The 19,027-nt window shown below is 50.5% G+C and overlaps 1 protein-coding gene across 1 annotated transcript in view; it reads left to right on the top strand.

Moving 5' to 3' along the window:
* SMC1B (structural maintenance of chromosomes 1B) overlaps positions 1–19,027 on the top strand; it is a 2,420,665-nt gene that overhangs the window by 576,066 nt on the left and 1,825,572 nt on the right. Inside the window, exon 6 of the mRNA XM_086952745.1 lies at positions 17,524–17,782. Within this exon, the coding sequence (XP_086808871.1) occupies positions 17,524–17,782 (259 nt within the window). The remainder of the gene's footprint in view (positions 1–17,523; positions 17,783–19,027) is intronic.

Below are 19,027 nucleotides of genomic sequence, written 5' to 3'. Positions count from 1 at the left end.
ACTAACGATGACTGTCTGGTGACATATAGAAGGGGAAGAGAATGGGCCAAATTAGGAAAAAATAAGACTTTGCAGGTCTTTACGAATGTAAACCTTTTTTCCCCTTCTATCTGTGTAGATGAGAACTACCAAATATTCTGTAATCACATAGCCAATATTCTGGATCCAATAATTCAGCCTCGGCCCCCTGGTATAATGAGGAACTGAAATCACTGCCTTTGATATGTAAGAAAGCCGAGAGAAAATGGAGGAAGACCTATTCAGACCCAGATAAGAAAGATTTGAAATCAGTTCTGGCTAAATACAAGGAGGCTATTGCTAAGTCCAAATCAGACTTCTATGCCAAATATATTCTACAAGCTCCGAACAGCACCAAAGCTCTGTTTAGAATCTTTAAGGACCTCTCTTGTCCAACCGGTATGAGCAATAAGGTAGCTGCTTCGCAAGAATTATGTGAGGTTATTGCGGCTCATTTTAAAGACAAAATTGCTAAAATTGTCAGATCTACAGCCTAATAATACCAGCGACCAGGACAATTTGAACCAGAGGCCGGATGAAGTGGTCCGGGTGAACACCTCCCTGGACAAATTTTTAGTCCTTACAGATGATTCCTTTTACAATCTGGCTAATAGTGTGTCCTCCGGCTCTCCACTCGACCCTCTTCCACACAAAATCTGGAAAACTATCGGTCAAGAAACCTTTCCCTGGCTGCAACAGATTTGTAGCCAATCCATGGAAGTAGGGATAGTCCCAGAAGCGAGGAAAGCAGGCAGTAGTGACACCGCTGCTGAAAAAAACCCTCACTAGACCCTAAGACACCTGCAAATTTTAGACCTATTTTCCTTTTGCCCTATCCAATCAAAATTCTGGAAAAAGCAGTTAGCAAAAGTCTCTCTTGCTATCTGGAAGATAACCACCTGTTGGTCAGGGCACAATTTGGGTTTCGCCTAGGTCATGGAACAAGATTGCTTTGGCTACCGTATTAGATAATCTACGGATGCGTGCCATTCTAGTATTACTTGATCTGTCAGCCGCATTCGACACGTTGAGCCAAGCAATACTTGTGGAAAGGTTGGAGAGGATAGGGGTGTCAGGACGGGCCTTACAATGGCTACAGTCCTACCCATCAGATAGACAACAGATGGTGAGTATGACACCTTTCTCCTCCAATAAGTCTCCAGTGCATCATGGGGTGCCGCAGGGCTCTGAAATTAGTCCCATTCTTTTCAATATATACTTACAGCCCCTATTCCCCATCATCAAATCCTTTGGTATTGACCTGGTCAATTACACTGACGACACTCAGCTGGTGTTTTCCCTGGAGGGGAAGCAAGCCGTATCCATGAATACATTCCAGATGTGTATGTGTCAGACTGCTGGATGGCTTAGGAGAAACTCTCTACAATTTAACGGGGGGAAAACGGAGGTGGTATGCTGCCCCACGGCCAGACTGTCCCAACTTCTACCTCGGGAGTTCAGGCTCACTCCAGAGGAGGAGCCTCTGATCCCAGTTAAAAGGTACGCAATCTGGGGGTTTTGATGGATGGCAACCTCCAAATGGAGTTGCAGGCCAACAAAACGGTTAGCGTGTGCCTCTCCTTAATGCGCATGCTACAACAGATCCTCCCGCTACTGCCTAAAGACTCGCGCTCCCTTGTAGTGAGGAACAAAGTGCTGAGTAGGCTGGAGTACTGCAACTCCCTGTATTTGGGAGCACCGCATTATATCTTCCATGGGTTGCAGAGAGTCCAGTCTATGGCACAAAATGTGCTAAACAGGTAACGTAGGTCCTCCACAATGTTGGCTCTGAGAGACCTTCACTGGCTGCCTATTAAGGAGAGGGTTCATTTTAAATCGCTTTGCATCACTTATAGAGCAGCACATGACTTGGGTCCTGTTCCACTGCAAGAGAAGTTCACCTGGTATAACCCCAAAAGACAGCTCCGCTCCTCCAGCGCATATCTGCTGACAACTGTAGGAAGGTGGATACCTGACTATAGTTGCCCCCAACTTTTTGCCTGGTGTTTTGCTGGTTTTCCGACTTAGTTGACCTGGGGCCCTGCCAATCAGGACCCCAGGCCTACTGCTCTCTCTCTAAAATGGATTCCATGTACCTTAGGTACATTTCCAATTGGTACTGGGCCACCTTACCAGACCCTGTAACTCAGGGCATAGGTGTACCCAGGGCCTACCAGGTGCTGAAGCATGTATTATGCCACCCCTGGATGGCCATCTAAATCTGACACAACTGGCTGCACGACAGCTGGGGCAAGGTGGTGTAATCACCCTTTGCTTTAGGTATAGTATACCTATATCTAACCCTACAAATGGACACACAGATTACTATCAGTCACTCCTATGGCAGGCCTTGACAATCCTGAAGGCAGAGTGCTTGGAATCGTGTGAGATGGTGCTCTGACATGCGCTGAGCCCGTTTGCAGCTTGCGGAACCAAGTCCTAATAGCTGTTCCATGATAACGCATACCATATACTCTTAAGTGCATTATAATCCTCGCGGTTAAATGCTATCTCTGGTATCGCTTTATCAAAACATGTCGAGTAAGGTGTCATACGAATTGGAATACTAACCCCTCGCCAATTCTGGCGACGGGGTTAGCATTCCACCCTTCTAGAGGGACACGACATGTATGTAACTGTGAACCCCGGTTAAAGTTAACTCGAGCCTCAGCATCACAAAATGGATGCTGCCACCACAGACACGAGTCTGACCCCCTGCAGCTGGGAGTCCTTCCAACGAGGGGAGTTTGGACAAAGGGTTGCCTGTCAGGGGCGGTGCTAGCACCATCCCAGACAGGGTTTTGTGTATCCTGGGTAGGCAGGGCTTTACAGGAAGGTGACTGCAAGTGGCACCCCGGTGCTCACTATGCATAGGCCGGCTAGAACCAGTTCCAGGGGCACACCAGCCCCTGGCCTGGGGAAAGTCCGGCATGGGAGAGGGGTGTAACCACCCCCCTTCCTGGTCCCACCCCTAGGGCAGGACCTAGTCGTGTACCCACCCCTTTCTTTAGGATAAAGGCAGGATCGGGGACCCTTCCAAATTAGATCATCTTTGAATCAAGAAACTACTTTCTACGAAAGGAACTCTCGACTTCTTCTTAAGATTTCTCCCTTGTGACTAAGGAGTAGTCACCCTGCATCCGCAGGCACCATCTAAGAACTCTGCGATTTGCTGCACGTCCTTCCTCCGGAATCCGACTGACCAGCTCAACGAGACCCGGCTTCCCTGGCACCTCTGACCTCTACCTACCTCTACAGCTAAGCTGAGAACCGTAGGTGCGACGAGACCTCGAGGGACCGGCCATCATCAGAACTGCACGACTTCTATCCAGCACGACCGCCGAGGGATCCTCTGGTGAGTGCTTTGGGGTCCGAGAAGCCCCGACCCTGAGCAGCTCCAGCACCGAAGACCAGCCCCCCAGCATCCACGAGATCTGCGTGGGGCCCTTCTGCTTTTTGGCTGCTCACCGCGTTGTCTGGCTACTAGCCCGCTGGCTTGTGGCCTTCCCGACAACGATCAACGACGACAACACTGCTGGTCTGGTTGCTCCAGACTGGCCCTTGCTCCCATCCAAAAGAGGAGCACCCCGGACCCTCCTGGTCCACTCCAGACGCCATTTTAGGTCCACCGTGTGGGCTTGAATTTGCCAAGACTTGTTGCCCCAAACCTGGGTCCAGCGACGTCGACAGCATCAACCATCGTGGGACAGCTCGCACCTCCATCCTGGTCGCCGACAACGCCTCCTGGTCCGTGAGACTGCAGAGCCCAGCGTCGCCCACTCACCTGGTCGAGGTGACTACCATCCGGTGCCATCCTGGTGCCCACATGATCACTGGCTAGTGATTAAGAACTTGGTCCCCTCTGCTTTCAAGTGTCATCCATCTTCGATCCAGGCTTGGATCACTCAAACAATCTTCACTGGTCGCCTGCCAGCAACTCTTTCTTCAGGCTCCTGGTTCGTCAACGAGGATTCCCGACGTCTTTGCAGACCTATGCAGCCGCAGCCCCTGGGCTAGGTAACTTCGGCATTTCGGTGCCCCAGCATAGCCTCACTATCCAAGTTTCCAGATCCACTTTCGTTTTCAACCTACCTAGTCGGGATCGCCCGAGAACACTAACTTTGCTTTTACTAGCCTCCATAGACTTTGTCCTGCATCCCGCATGAGAGTGCACACTCTGCACCCGAGTCCCCTAGGCCTCCTACTAGTAATCTGAAGGTTCAGTAACGTAGTCCTAGCGATTCCAAAGCCTATTGGTCCAGTACTTACCTACTAGTAATTTCGCATCCCACTTTCATAGTATATGGTTTTTCGTGCCCCTCGGGCATTTGTGTAAATTGTGCAACTTAAAGTATTTTCGTAAGAGTTTTGTTGTGTGCTTAGTACCCTGTCCTCATAAAGAGTACAGGGCTGTTGTGATCTAAATAAATACACTGTTTATTTTCATAACACTTGTGTGGTGTCCTTTCACTTGGTGTTCAAGGGGGATATGTGATGGTATAACAGCTGGCTTAACACGCCCTCTAGAGTTTAGCCTGAAGACTGCTCGTATCCATGCTACTAGGATAGCTGGTCTATAAGGTTGACTTACAACCAATCACCATAAGGGTTGTTTGGACTGATACAAAGTGCTCACTAGAATAGTGAACATTATATATCAGGCCAACTTCTCACAACAACCACCAGATTTAGGCGCTCCAGGATGGGGGGAAGGGCCTTCAGTGTTGCAGCAGCTCACTTATGGAACGAGCTGCCCCAGAATATCAGAAAAGCCAATTTTTTGGCCGAGTTCAGAAAGAGCCTGAAAACTTGGCTCATCCCTAGGATTGATCCTTAGCCCTGTTCCCGCAGTTATCCCGGTCTGTGTTTAGGTTGGTCTATTTAAGTCTGAGCGCCAGGATACCCGTATGGTGGCAGTTGCCCTATATAAGAACTTAATTCAATTCAATTCATCCGCCTTCCTGAAGCTGTATTCTAAGAGTGACAAAAGGGCAAACCTTTACTAGAAACTTCCTCTCTGTAAACAGAAATTGACGTTCCAGCCCTAGCCACTACCATCTACGAAAGGCCTGTACTCAGGGAGAACAAATGAGCAGCAATTTGCAATCCAGGCTCTCATTGAATCTCTAAAGGCTCGAAAGGAAAACCTGTCTCCACCCTTTATCCTTTCAGTGTATGTACTCTCCAGCCACAGCAGTGTAAGTAATGCACTTCTACTCTCTGGGGAAGCTATTCCGACCCGCCATCTTGTGCTCTGCTACTACAAAGTAAAGTATACAAAAAGTGATGGATGAATGATAAAATTAATCTCAGCCACTGGTAATAACTTGGGTCCGCATCCCTAACCATCATTATTTTTCACCCCATGCCACCTCAGTTTGGACTCAACTATTTGCTAATCAGTCTTGACCCTCCTCTAGTGAGAACAGTCCAACCCGAACTGACAAGCCAGGTCCTCCCTGAATCGCAATACAAGCAACTCAGAAACAGATTTTCTCTTGATATGGCCTTAGCAGCCGGGTATATCTTAGTTCCATTGAGACAGTGTGCACGGGACCCACGTCTGGGCATGCCGTTTCCACTTCGGGCAACGTACTAAAGTATACAAAAAGTAATATATGGAATACTTTTTTTTTTTTTTGCGTAAGACCTTTATTAACACAATGCAGGGTACACAGCATGAGCCTACAACCCCGGGGCCGGCCCGCCACGTTGTAATAGTCGTCCAAGGAAGAAACGAGGTAGCCATGAAGAATAGCGTATAAACTTTAGGTAGAACCGCCCTTCACTCCCTCCGTAGGACTCTTAGCTGGCAGTTTGACATGAGTCTCACATTTTGTCATTTTGTAGAGAAAAAAACATCAACATACCCCAACTTAAGACCTTACATTGACATTACACACATCCTAGTCAGTAAGTGTAACAGTGGTTCTGGTTCCCTCCCAGGGATCAGCCGCCATCAGATATTAGCTTGTGCACCACACATCACCCTTTTCAGAATGAACCAGAATATGAGCTAGTCCTCCACACTGTCCTGCAGTGAGTTAAGGTAGTCTGTCAAAAAACACCATAAGTCCTTCGGTCTGGATTTCGCTGGTAATTGCTCCTCATATGTTTGCAGTTTATCCCTGCAGAAGGACATGTCATGAAGCCACGTTGTCTTTGTCGGTACCTTACGGCTGTGCCAACATTGCGCCACCTGTCTTTTCGCTAACAATAAAGCAATTGCACAAAACCTGCGTTTTAGCGCTCTGAATTGGGGCACTATACCCAGTAGACAGATCTTAGGTGTGCACTGTACCTCTTCTTCCAACATGACAGCTAGCGTGTCAGTAATCTCCCCCCAGTACTCCGCTACCTTCGCGCAAGCCCAGGCCAGATGTACAAAGTCTGCACCCTCCCTGTTGCATCTCTTACACCTGTCTTCCTCCTGTAAGCCAAATTTAAGCAGTTTTGCTGGCGTGTAGTAGGCCTGGTGAAGAAACTTAAAATGTATAATTCTCAAATTGCCATTTGGCCTCAGTATCTGCGTTAATACGCAGGTGCTGTGCCACTCATCATCCGTCAACGGAGTGTCCAATATTGCATCCCACCGCCCTTTAGCCTTAAGTGTGTGCCGCGATATTTCCGATTGCGCAGCAGCGTACAGTCTGGACACCAGATGTGATAGGTCCTGTGTAGTGATCAGTAGTTGCAGTGGTGCTAAGCATTCTGGTTCTGTAGGGAATGTTGGGTAGTGTTCCCTCAACGCCCTGGTTAATCTATAGTACGTGAAGCGAAACATGGGAGTCTGGTTTTGTATATAGGTCAATTGGTCGAGGCCTAAGAATGTGCCCTCTTTAAACACATCCCCCAACTTGTCAATTCCAGCTCTACTCAGCAAAGACATCCCCACCTGCTCACTAGTGACGGATAGCGCCTGATGATGTTGTAACGGCATATCTGGCACATACAACGGGGTTTTGTGAGCTAACTGTCCGCGCCTGGACCGCGCCCAGTGCCAGGACCCCTGCCCACCCGCCTGACGTACACCGCCGCCACCCTCAACGCGCTCAACACCGGCCGAATCCCAGGATGCTACCGAGCAACCCCGAGACGCACCCACGGACCCTTCAGCTGCCACGCCTGCAAGTTCACCTGCATCCGTACCTGCCTCGCACCAGCACCCGCCAAGCCGAACACCAGCAGCAACCACCTCAAGTGCATCCTGCTCAACACCCGCTCCGTCCACAGACACGCCATCGAACTCTGGAACCTCTTCGACACCACAGCCCCTGACGTTGCCTTCCTCACGGAAACCTGGATGAACGACTCTTCAGCGCCCGACATCGCCATCGCCATCCCAGAGGGCTACAAGATCACCCGGAGGGACCGCACCGCCAACCAGATGGGAGGAGGCATCGCCATCATCCACCGGGACACCATCCGCATCACGACCAACACCGACGACACCCTGACCACCGCCGAACACCTGCACTTCCAGATCCACACCGACCCGAAGACTACCCTCAGAGGCACCCTGATCTACCGACCCCCGGGACCACGCACACAATTCAGCGAGGACATCGCCGACTTCGTCAGCCCGCATGCCCTCCCCTCCGCTGAGTACATCCTCCTGGGGGACCTCAACTTCCACCTGGAGAACAACAGCGACCGCAACACCATCAACCTGCTCGACAACCTCGCCAACCTCGGACTCAGGCAGCTGGTGTCCACCCCCACCCACCTCGCCGGACACACACTCAACGCTGTCTTCTCATCCAGCAAAGACATCGCCTTCAGCCACGCCACAGGACTCCACTGGACGGACCACAGCTGCGTCCACTTCACCTTCAGAAGAACGACGATCCACCACCACCAGCAACAGGTTGCCCGAAGAAGCTGGAACAAGATCACAGCCGACCAGCTCGCCGCTTCCCTGAGCCAGCACCCTCCTGCCAGCTCAGCGAACCCCAGCCAGGCCGCCGACAACCTCACGAAGTGGATCAGCAACTGCGCGGACGAACTCGCCCCTCTGAGGACCCCGCCCAGCAGACCCGGCAGCAAGAAAGCCCCATGGTTCACCGACGAACTCAAGAGCTCCAAGAAGAGCTGCCGAGCCCTCGAGAAAGTCTGGAGAAGGGAACCAACACCGGACAACATGACCACCCTCAAGCTTGCCACCCGGAAGCACCACCAACTGATCCGCGCCACCAAGAAATCTGCATTCAAGGACCGGCTGGACAACGACGCACACAACTGCAAGGAACTCTTCAACATCGTGAAAGAGCTCTCCAACCCCAACGCCGGAAACAACGACATCACCCCATCGCAAGACCTCTGCAACTCCCTCGCCTCCTACTTCCACAACAAGATCGCGGACATACACAACAGCTTCAGCATTCAACCGACGCACGCCACGATCGCAGCAACGCCGCCCACCACCACCCTCCGCGCCTGGACTCCGATCAGCACTGAAGACACCGTACGCATGATGAACTCCATCCACTCCGGATCTCCGACCGACCCCTGCCCCCACCACGTCTTCAACAAGGCCGACGCTGTCATCGCACCCCACCTGCGGGACATCATCAACACCTCCTTCGACACCGCCACCTTCCCGGAGAGCTGGAAACACGCCGAACTCAGCGCTCTACTCAAGAAACCAACAGCGGACCCCACCGAACTCAAGAATTACCGCCCCATCTCGCTCCTCCCGTTTCCAGCCAAAGTCATCGAGAAGACCGTCAACAAACAGCTGGCCGCCATCCTCGAGACAAATGGATCCCTCGACCCCTCACAGTCTGGCTTCCGAGCCAACCACATCACCGAGACCGCCCTCATCGCTGCCACCGATGACATCCGAGCCCTGATGGACAACGGAGAAACAGCGGCCCTCATCCTCCTAGACCTCTCCGTGGCATTCGACACTGTCTGCCACCGCACCCTAGTGCAGCGCCTCAGCAACGTCGGAATCCAGGAGAAGGCACTGGAATGGATCATCTCCTTCCTCGACGGAAGAACACAGAGAGTCCGCCTACCACCGTACAAGTCAGAGGCCACCGAAGTCATCTGCGGCGTCCCTCAAGGATCCTCGCTGAGCCCCACCCTCTTCAACGTCTACATGAGCCCCCTCGCGGCCATCGCACGCCAACACAACCTCAACATCATCTCCTACGCCGACGATACCCAGCTGATCCTCTCCCTGACCAACGACCCCGCCGCCGCCAGAGCCAACCTTCACGAAGGGATGAAAGATGTAGCCGAGTGGATGACGACCAGCCGCCTGAAACTGAACTCAGACAAGACGGAGGTCCTCATCCTAGGCTCCTCGCCCTCCGCCTGGGACGACTCCTGGTGGCCCCCCGCCCTGGGCACCGCACCCAAACCGACGGACCACGCACGCAACCTGGGCTTCATCCTGGACTCCTCCCTCTCCATGACCAGACAAGTCAACACCGTCTCCTCGTCGTGCTTCAACATCCTGCGCATGCTACTGAAGATCTTCCGGTGGATCCCCACCGAGACCAGGAAGACTGTCACCCAGGCCCTCGTCACCAGCCGACTGGACTACGGCAACGCCCTCTACGCCGGAACCACCGCCAAGCTCCAGAAGAGACTCCAGCGGATCCAGAACGCCTCAGCCAGACTCATCCTCGACATCCCACGAAACAGCCACATCTCCGGACATCTGAGAGACCTGCATTGGCTCCCCGTCAACAAAAGAATCACCTTCCGTCTCCTCACCCACGCACACAAAGCCCTACACGATCAAGGCCCGAGCTACCTCAACAACCGCATCAACTTCTACGCTCCCAAACGCCACCTCCGATCAGCCAGCCACGCCCTCGCCGCCGTCCCCCGCATCCCAAGAGCGACAAGGAGGAAGGTCATTCTCCTACCTGGCCGCCAAGACCTGGAACTTCCTCCCGACCGACCTGCGCCTGACCCAAGACCGCCTCTCCTTCAGGAAGAAGCTCAAGACCTGGCTGTTCGAGCAGTAACGGCACCCCCTCCCCCCCCCCCCCCCCCCCCAACGCCTTGAGACCCTACGGATAAGTAGTGCGCTCTATAAATGTCTTTGATTGATTGATTGAATGACTGTCCAAGTTTGCACCATGCTTTGATCGTGGTGTCTATAGTGTTTATGTCTTTTGCATGTAGTGGTGGTCTGGTGTGCGTTATTGCTGATAGGGGCACAGGGTGGGCATCTCCCTCTTCTATGGCCGCGTGAGTGAGGTAAGGGACCTCATGGTACCAATATGCCGCATATTGTGCTTGGGCACAGAGATAGTAGAGGAGAAAATCAGGTACACCGAAGCCGCCCTGCGCAAACGGGAGTGTCAGTGTCTGTAGATCAATACGGGCTTGTTTACCGGCCCATATCAGAGTCAACACCAAGGATTTAATGCGGCGGAAAACTTCCTGCGTGGGTGTGATGGGTATGTGATTAAAAAGGTAAAGGAATTTGGGTAACACGTTCATTTTGACTATTGCGATTTTATCAGCTAGTGATAGATTCAAATGGATCCATCGTTGGACTTTATCTTCAAGTTTAGAAATTACCACTCCATAGTTTGCGCGCATGACTTCCTCTGGATCCCTATGAAACATGACCCCTAGGTAACGAATCGGATCCCGTTGCCACTCCAGCGGGTAGTCGACCTCAAAGGGAGTAGTGGTATCTGTTAGAGGTATTATGGAGGATTTGGACCAATTAATCGCTAATCCCGAGTGTCTCCCGAATCGGATGTACTCTCTGAGCAGCGGATTTTGATGGGTGCCAGGGTCACGGACATACAGCAGCATATCATCCGCGTAGAGTGATATGTGGAGCGGTCTGGCAGCGAACTGCAGCGCCGATTCTTTGTAGTTTTGTCGCACTATGCACGCGAGGGGCTCTAACGCCAACGCGAATAGTAGGGGTGAGAGGGGGCAGCCCTGCCGCGTTCCCAGCTCAATGCTAAACGGTGCAGAGACATAGCCATTAATCCGGACTCTGGCGCATGGCTGTGTATATTAGAAGGAGATCCATTGAACAAATCGTTTTGGAAAACCCATCCTGTTTTGGATGGCTATCATATAACGCCATTCAATGGAGTCGAATGCTTTCGCGGCGTCAAGCATGACAGCCACCGCTTTAACCGAGGGCCGCAGATAGTGAGAAAGTGCAAACAGGGATCTGGTGTTATACGAGGTGGACCTAGTGGGGATAAATCCCGACTGATCCGGGAGGACCAGTCGGGTCATCAGAGGGGATAGACGTACCGCCAGGAGTTTTGCGAGGATTTTCGAGTCCACGTTAATCAGGGATAAAGGTCTGTAGGAATCACATTCTTCCGGATCTCTGGACGGTTTTAGGAGAGCAATGACTAGTGCTTCCTGCAGAGTGGGGGGAAGTAACGACTTCTCAAAGGAGGTACCATACATGTCTACTAAATAGGGAGCGATAATGTCCGCAAACTGTTTATAAAATTCAGACGTGTACCCGTCAGGGCCCGGTGCCTTGCCATTAGGCAGCGAATTAATCACCTCCGTCAATTCTTCCACTGTAATGGGTCTGGCCAAGTATTCTCTTTGTGCATCCGATAGCCAGCCAATCGCCACATCCTGTAAATAATCATACGTTTCTTCCGCTGTCGCTGAGGGTTGCGATTGATATAGCGAGCTAAAGGATTCCACAAAGCATTTCAGGATATCTGTGGAGTGTGTTTGCAATATACCCTCCCCAGATTTGACTCGGAGTATTGCCAATTGCCCTCGTCCTTCACATATTTTCCGCGCTAATATTCCCCCTGGCCTACCCCCCTCCTCAAAGGTTCTAGCTATATGTTTGCGATCTAAGTATTTTATTTCGGACGCCATAAAGTCAGCATGCTCAGTGTGTAAGTCGCGCAACTTGGGTAACAGCGAAACATCTCGCGTTGTCTCATACAGTAGTTCTAGGTCCCTCATTTGCTTCTCGCAGCGGTGTATCTGGCATCTTATATCTTTGAGCACCCCTATGGTGGTGCCAATGCAGACACCCCTGATCGTGGCCTTGAATGCCTCCCATAGGATACATGGGTCTTCCATTGTCTGTGAATTAGTATCGAAGTAGTCCTTTATTGCTTTTTTTAAAGTGTCGACATAAACTGAATCCGAGAGAGCCTGGGAATTGAACCGCCACTGGAATGGAGGGGGTGTGTAATGTGGAAGATCTATCTGCAACAGGACAGGGTTGTGGTCCGATAATGTGCGTGGTAGTACTTGTATCTTACGAACCCACAGAGCCATGTCCCTGGTACCCAGCCAGTAATCCAGCCTGGACCAGCTATTGTGAGACGCTGTTATGTGTGTGGCGCCTGGCGCGTCAGTGTGGTGCAGCCTCCAAAGATCCTCTAAGGCCAGGTCTTCCATCATGTGTCCCACCATCAGTCTCGACTGCTTATGTTGCTCTAACGAATGAGAGGAGCGGTCCAGCCCGTCCTGTAATGTCACGTTCCAGTCCCCTCCGCACAACATGTGTGTGTTGGTATGTTTTTGCAAATGACCCCAGACTTCCCGAAAGAATTCTGGAGCCTCAGTGTTCGGTCCATATACGTTAAGGAGTGTAACGTGTTGGCCTCTTAATGTGCCTGTCACAATCACGTACCTGCCAGTGGGATCATGTGTCAGTTGCTGCGCCTCAAAGTTAACCCCTTTCTTAATCAAGATAAGTACCCCGCGTGCATAGGAGGAATAGGAAGCCCTGTACGTTGACTCCGCCCATCTTGACCCCAAATGTGCATGCGTGTTGGGCGCTAGGTGTGATTCTTGTAAGAATGCAATATCAACATACCATCTGGTAAGACTAGCAAAAACCTGCCTGATTTTCTGAGGCCGTGAGAACCCCCGTATGTTCCAAGTGAGAACGTTCAAGCTCAGTCTGCCCTCATGCCTAGAACCCGGTGTCATCAGAGAACGTGAAGTGTCTCATCTCTGTACATCCCAATATTCCATGTGGTGCACGTCCAATCACAGTATCATGAACACACTTAATAATGGCATTCAATCTCAGTGGAGAACCTAGGAATTTGTACATATGCAATGCTTTCGGTCTTTGTAAACATTCAAACATCCCCCCTCCCCTAACCCCACCCACTCCAGCAACCCCAACCTGCCGAAGCCATAGCCTCTCGAAGCACAAATCCCACAAACATATAACAATCAACTCAGTGCCCATTCTGAGAACTTGTGGTGGGTATTACCCTTGTGGAGGACCGCAGGGAGCACAACTCTACACCCGGTGTACGGGTTTAGGCGATACTAGAGAATCTGTACATATTCGTGATACATGTGTCTATGGAACCACTGTCCCCTCACCCCTCCAACAACTCAGCAGCAGTACCCATGGTACAGTACAGTTATAGTGGCATTGCAGCTGGGCCCAGCCGCTATCACACGTTTGTGTCAGTAACAAGTCCCACAATGTCCAGAGTTCAGCTCCTCCCCACACAACAAGTACGTCGTCTCAAGTGTCCACTGCAACAGGGGCGTACAGGAGCGAGCGTATATTGGCAAAGTTCCACACTCTAATGCGGTGCGCATCGGAGTGCTGAATACGCACATGCCCCCATCGCCCCATTGCCCTTGACAGGAGGGTTTTCGAGCTTAAGTATAGGGAAGGACATGGATAGTCGCCCAGAGTGCCGGACAATGCACTAGCCTGATGGGGAAATGGCAACGGACATACAATGGAGAGAGCGTGGTAACATGGGTCAGCCGTGGGTGACGGCTATTGTCAATGTCAGGAGTATACTCCAGCGCTTTCCAACCTAATAGATACCAGTCCTTCCGATGTACGGAAAGTCGATTAGAAGCGCCACAGCCTTCACTTTAGGAGTCTTGTACCAGGCTAAACTGCCCAGTATGGCTGAGTGTGGCTACATTGCAACCCGTTTAATCCATCTCTACTGCACAACTCACCGCTGTTTGATGAGGGATTCCGCCAGCGGCGTTAGTCCGAGTCTCTCTGTTGGTCATTCTGTGACTCCGACCTCGATTCACGCTGCACTTTCTTAACAAAGTCCTGGGCCGCTTTGGGTGTTGCCAGCACAATTGCCTTCTCCTTCCACATCACTCGAAGTCTGGCTGGGTATAGCATAGAGTAGCCAATGTTCAGATCACGCAGTTTAGCTTTTACGGAGGTGTATTCCTTACGTGCTTGTTGAACCGCAACCGTGTGATCCGGGTAGAACTCCAGGGAGTTGCCCTGATGGGTGATTTTGCCCTTTTCCCTTGCGAGTTTGAGGATTGTGTCCCTGTACCGATAATTGAGTATCCTCGCCACGATTGGTCTAGGCGTTGCACCGGGCGGCGGCCTGGGGGCCAACGATCTATGGGCCCGTTCCACTATGAAGACTGGCGACAAGGCCTCCGCGCCAAAGAGGTCTTTGCAAAGATTTTTGACGTAGTGCTCCATCCGCCCAGTGTTGGTCGACTCCGGCAGGCCAGTAATTCGTACATTATTGCGCCGCGAGCGCGCTTCCAAATCCTCCTCCTTCGCTTTAATCACTTCCAGGATGCGTTCCATTCCCGCGCATTTTGTGGTGGAGGTTCGCGCCTCGTCTTCAACGGCCTATATTCGCGTCTCCGCCTCATCTAAACGTTCGCCATGCTTCTCCTGCCGAGCGGCCATGCTATCCATTCTGCACGTCAGGTTGTCCAGCTTACCGTTTATATCCTGCAGATTCGACTGAATTGCCAAAAGGATCTTCTCTATGTTGCTATTTGGTGGTGGGTCGGTAGAGCCGCCGGAATCTGCCACATCCTCCGCAGGCTTAGTCGCTTTTCTGTTGTCAAATGATATCTTCGGCTGTTGTTTATCAGGTTTCCCTATCGTGGCGGCCGGAGAAGTCGCTGTTCTGAATGCGGGCCCAGACGCCCTCGTGACTCTGGCTGCCGTCGTCGTGGTGCACTGGCAAGGGTAGCGATCAGCTGCACGTGGTATCGGCTCTGTGACTAGCCAAATGGCTGCTGGGCGCGCCTGGCCGGTCCGTGTGAGCCGTGGGGGGGATGCGACCAGGAAACGTATGCAGCAACGCGATCTGGGGCGATAGTGAGCGCCTGTACCTCCGGTTAGGCCCCCACCTCAGTCTGTAGGCTGTGGGATCACGGGCTATCCTGCGAGACACCCTATTGCAGTAACTGGTTGCAATGCGGGCCAAACCTGATTATCCTCCCTGCCGGTCTGTTAGGTTGGGCGGCGGTGGTACGCTGTTAGAGAGCAGTCCGCGAGTACATGCACCCAGAAGCGGCTCATCCAGCGGCGATCTTCGCCGTTCCGCCTGGCTGTGAACCCAGCCCGGCCGAGTCTGCACTCACCGGCGCGAGGGTGGCGGCGGCGTCTCACTGGCTCGGAGCGCCACCATGTTGTCAGGCACGCGGTCCGGAGTGGCGGCAGGATCGAGTGTCAGAGCTCGGGGGTGAAAGCGAATCACCACAGCTACTGGGGTCCGGTATGCAGTCTCCTATCCCCGGTCTGTGTACGCCGGCTCAGCAGGCCGATCCCATGTCAGAGCCACCGTGCATGCTGGGGGTCTGCAAGCAGATGTCTGCCATGTTGTCAGACAGTCCGCGGCTCACTTCAATTTCCACGGCAGGGGACCGCAAACACGGTGAGAGGTCGATTCTCTCCACGTCCGCTGATGCTCCTCATCTTCCCCCACTCGTGGATGGTCGTGGAAAGTGAGTTAGCGGGGCAGCAGCGGCGATAGATCACATTGTTAGTGATCGCCCGGCGGAGCTGCAGTTCAGGCAGCCATTCCGCTGTGCGCCCCCTAGCGCCTCCCAATATATGGAATACTTGAATTCATCTCAGCCACTGGTAATTACTCAGGCCGCATCCGAACCCATTGTTATTTTGCACACCACACCACCTCTGTTTGGACCCAGCTATATGCAAATTACATTGTGACTGCACCTACCTGCAGGAAAATGTGTAGGTGGGAGAGGGGTCCATGGGTCTACGTGTCCTGGTCTTTGAAGCTGCCCTCAGGGGGTGCACTAACTGGGCACCACCCTTTTGTGGCGCACAGTCAGTGCTCCTGATGGCCTCTGCTCCCTCGTCCATAATACTGTGCAGGTAGAAAGGCAAGGGGTTTCCCTCATTTGCATGGAGGCACACCTCCTTGCAAATGGGGTTATGCCTTCTTAGGTTATCGCTGACGCTGCATGTGCACCTGTGCTATTTGATTTACAGAAGGGCACGCAGAAGCATCAGTGGCTCATACTGTAATAATACTAGATAGCCCTGAGCGTGCAACTAATGGATGCACATTCCCAGTTGCAGTTAAGCATGAGCGGATTTTGCGGATTGGCAATCCGCGAATTTTGCGGATTTGCGGATTCGCAATCCGCAAAATCCGCGAATTCCCGCGAATTTGCGGATTTTTTTTTTTTTTGTGTTCGCCCGTGTTTCTGCCAGTTCGCGAGGGTTTTTACAATTTCGCAATTTGCGAACTTACCTGTCGGGTCGCAAGTTTTGCGAACTTGTTGTTTCTACGTGTCCAGCCTGTTTGGGACACTCTTCTTCATCACTGCCACTCTCTGTCACCACTGCCACTCTCTGACTACTCATGCCACCCTCTGGCCCACCCATGCCACCCTCTGTTTCATCACCACACCCTCTGGTTGTCCAGTGTACATTATTTTCGGCAAAGCAAAGCACACCTTCCCTGCCTCAAGTGACCTGAATTAATTTGGGGCTGATTAATGTGTCACAGAATATTTTTTTAGCTGGCACCTGCTTCCTTAGTGCGCCCTGATTAGTGATCTTTTGCACTTGCTAAGTGCTTTCATTGTTGCAAAATTAGTTACAACACCTGCCCTGCCCCAACTGACAATAATGAATTAGGGGCTGATTAATGGATTTTAACTTCCAGCCTGGCTCCTGCTTGTCTCCCTTAGCTGTAATTCAGGACCTTTGTGGCATATTGTAACTATTCTGAGGTTCAGAGCAGGGTCACATAATAGTTTCAACTGGCAACTGAACTCTGGAGGGGCCCCTCAGGAAGCACTACAGGAAATGGCTACTAATGATGTGCCTGAACTTTTGAACCTGGTAAGTAGTTACTTTCAGTTTTGCCAAGATCGTATTTCTGCAATTTTGCACTTATTCGCGGGGCGCGAACTCACGCGAACAGTGCGAGCAGTGCGAGCAAAATCCGCTGCTCGCGGATTTGCGGATTTTGCGGGAAATTCGCAAATCTCGCGGATTGCGGATTTCCCGAAAATCCGCAAAATCCGCGAGCGGAACGGATTTTCCGCCCACGCCTAGTTGCAGTACTGTGGCAGTATGTAATATGCACCCTGGTGCAATATCAATGTTGCCCATAAAGCTCTGCATTGGTTTTTGGAGCAAGTACGCATTATATGAATTTCCTAACATTACAAAAGTAATTGTTTTATTTGTTTTGTACGACTAACACTAGTTTTGTTCCATCGTGGAAAAATGTTGCCAATTACTATCTAGATATTCAATTTGAAAATGTTGCCTTAATTTAGAGCTCACGAGATTGGATTGAACCACACAAGACCACAATATATTAAAGCCAAAGAGAACACTTCTCACTACTTCCGAAAAATAGAGACAGCAAAGAAATGCCTGAAAACAATTGAAAAGGAATGTGCAAGGCAGCGACAAGAGATTACGGGAATGGAAACGGAAATGACAGATGTAGAGAAAGCCCTGACTGATTTTGAAAAGACAGTAGAGCAGGACATGAAGAGCAGAGGTCGAGATGTGGAACTTGAAGAAAGCCAAGTAAGTAAAATGAAAACCAGAATATACAAAGCACTCTGGTATTAAATGGGCTAAAATGGCATATGTTTTGTACTATCTTGCTTCGTTTTTAGTTGAGAAAATTAATTCTTGATTTGCTTTGCTTAATAAGCATGTATATCAGTTTTGAGATGGTAAAAAATCTTGTTTGGTGCCTCTATGTCCAGTATTACCCTTTATGTTGCTGTGAGAAAATGGGGTGTATTATATGGTGTGGTTGTGAGAAATCACGGTGTTATGAGACCTTACCGTGTAGTACACTACTAACCACCTACTGGGGCCAGTCATGCTTTGTTTGTCAAACCTAGGTTAGTCCAAACAGTCAGCAAATGAACAAGTGTAATGCACTTAAAGAGCCCCAAAACAATTGAAGACGAAAGAGACATGGTTCTCAAGAAATCTGACACCAATTTGTGAAAATAGAATGTATTTTTATGAATTTATGGGCACCAAAACAGATAAGATCCACAAGAGGGTTTCTAGGATATAGATTTAACAAGGAACAATAAATCAGGACTTTACACTTAACTACGAACAAGCATGGTGTACATTTGTTTTACATTCCCCTTTTAAATCTACGTTGCCCTTTTAACTGTACTGTGTACTTTTAATCTTTGGCGCATGCTTTGCAGTTGTGATTACATCATATGGAACATCATATGTTATGTTATGTTAATGGGCATTTGTTGAGCGCACTGTCACCATGAGTTTCCTGGCGCTGTATTGGACATTCTTGATCTGCATCTATGCAACAGCTGTACTGTGCTCTTTCATTAAACTGGATTTTCAACTTTCCAGGATTTATGCTTGAATTATTTACTGATCTTAACATTTGGCGACGAGGGACCTGTACCTGCTACTAATTGGAGCACAGGAGCGGTACTATCTATTTGGGATTGGACTTTTGATTGGTTTTGGCTGTGTTTGATAACGTTTTATTTCATGTCTCTGGGCAAGCAACGTTTATGATCCATATATCTGTAAGTTTCTTATTTTTTTAAGAAATTTCTGGACCTATAAATTAATTTTTGAACATTTTGGGCATTTATTTCTGAAGACTGACAAATGAACTTTATTACTTGGAAAATAATTTCGCTGTGTTTTACGTCACTTTTGTGTCGGTTCCTGGATTTTACTGCCGAAATTTGGAACTGTTATCTACCATCTTACAGCGTTTATTTAAAAAAGAACAAACTTGCCTTAAAACCTCCATCAAGGGCAGGCGAC

This window comes from Lissotriton vulgaris, chromosome 1_2 (genome assembly GCF_964263255.1).
Source record: "Lissotriton vulgaris chromosome 1_2, aLisVul1.2, whole genome shotgun sequence".
In the NCBI taxonomy this organism is placed as follows: Eukaryota; Metazoa; Chordata; class Amphibia; order Caudata; family Salamandridae; genus Lissotriton; species Lissotriton vulgaris.
Note: the sequence above shows the minus strand (reverse complement) of the source record. Positions and strands in the feature narration are given on the sequence as shown.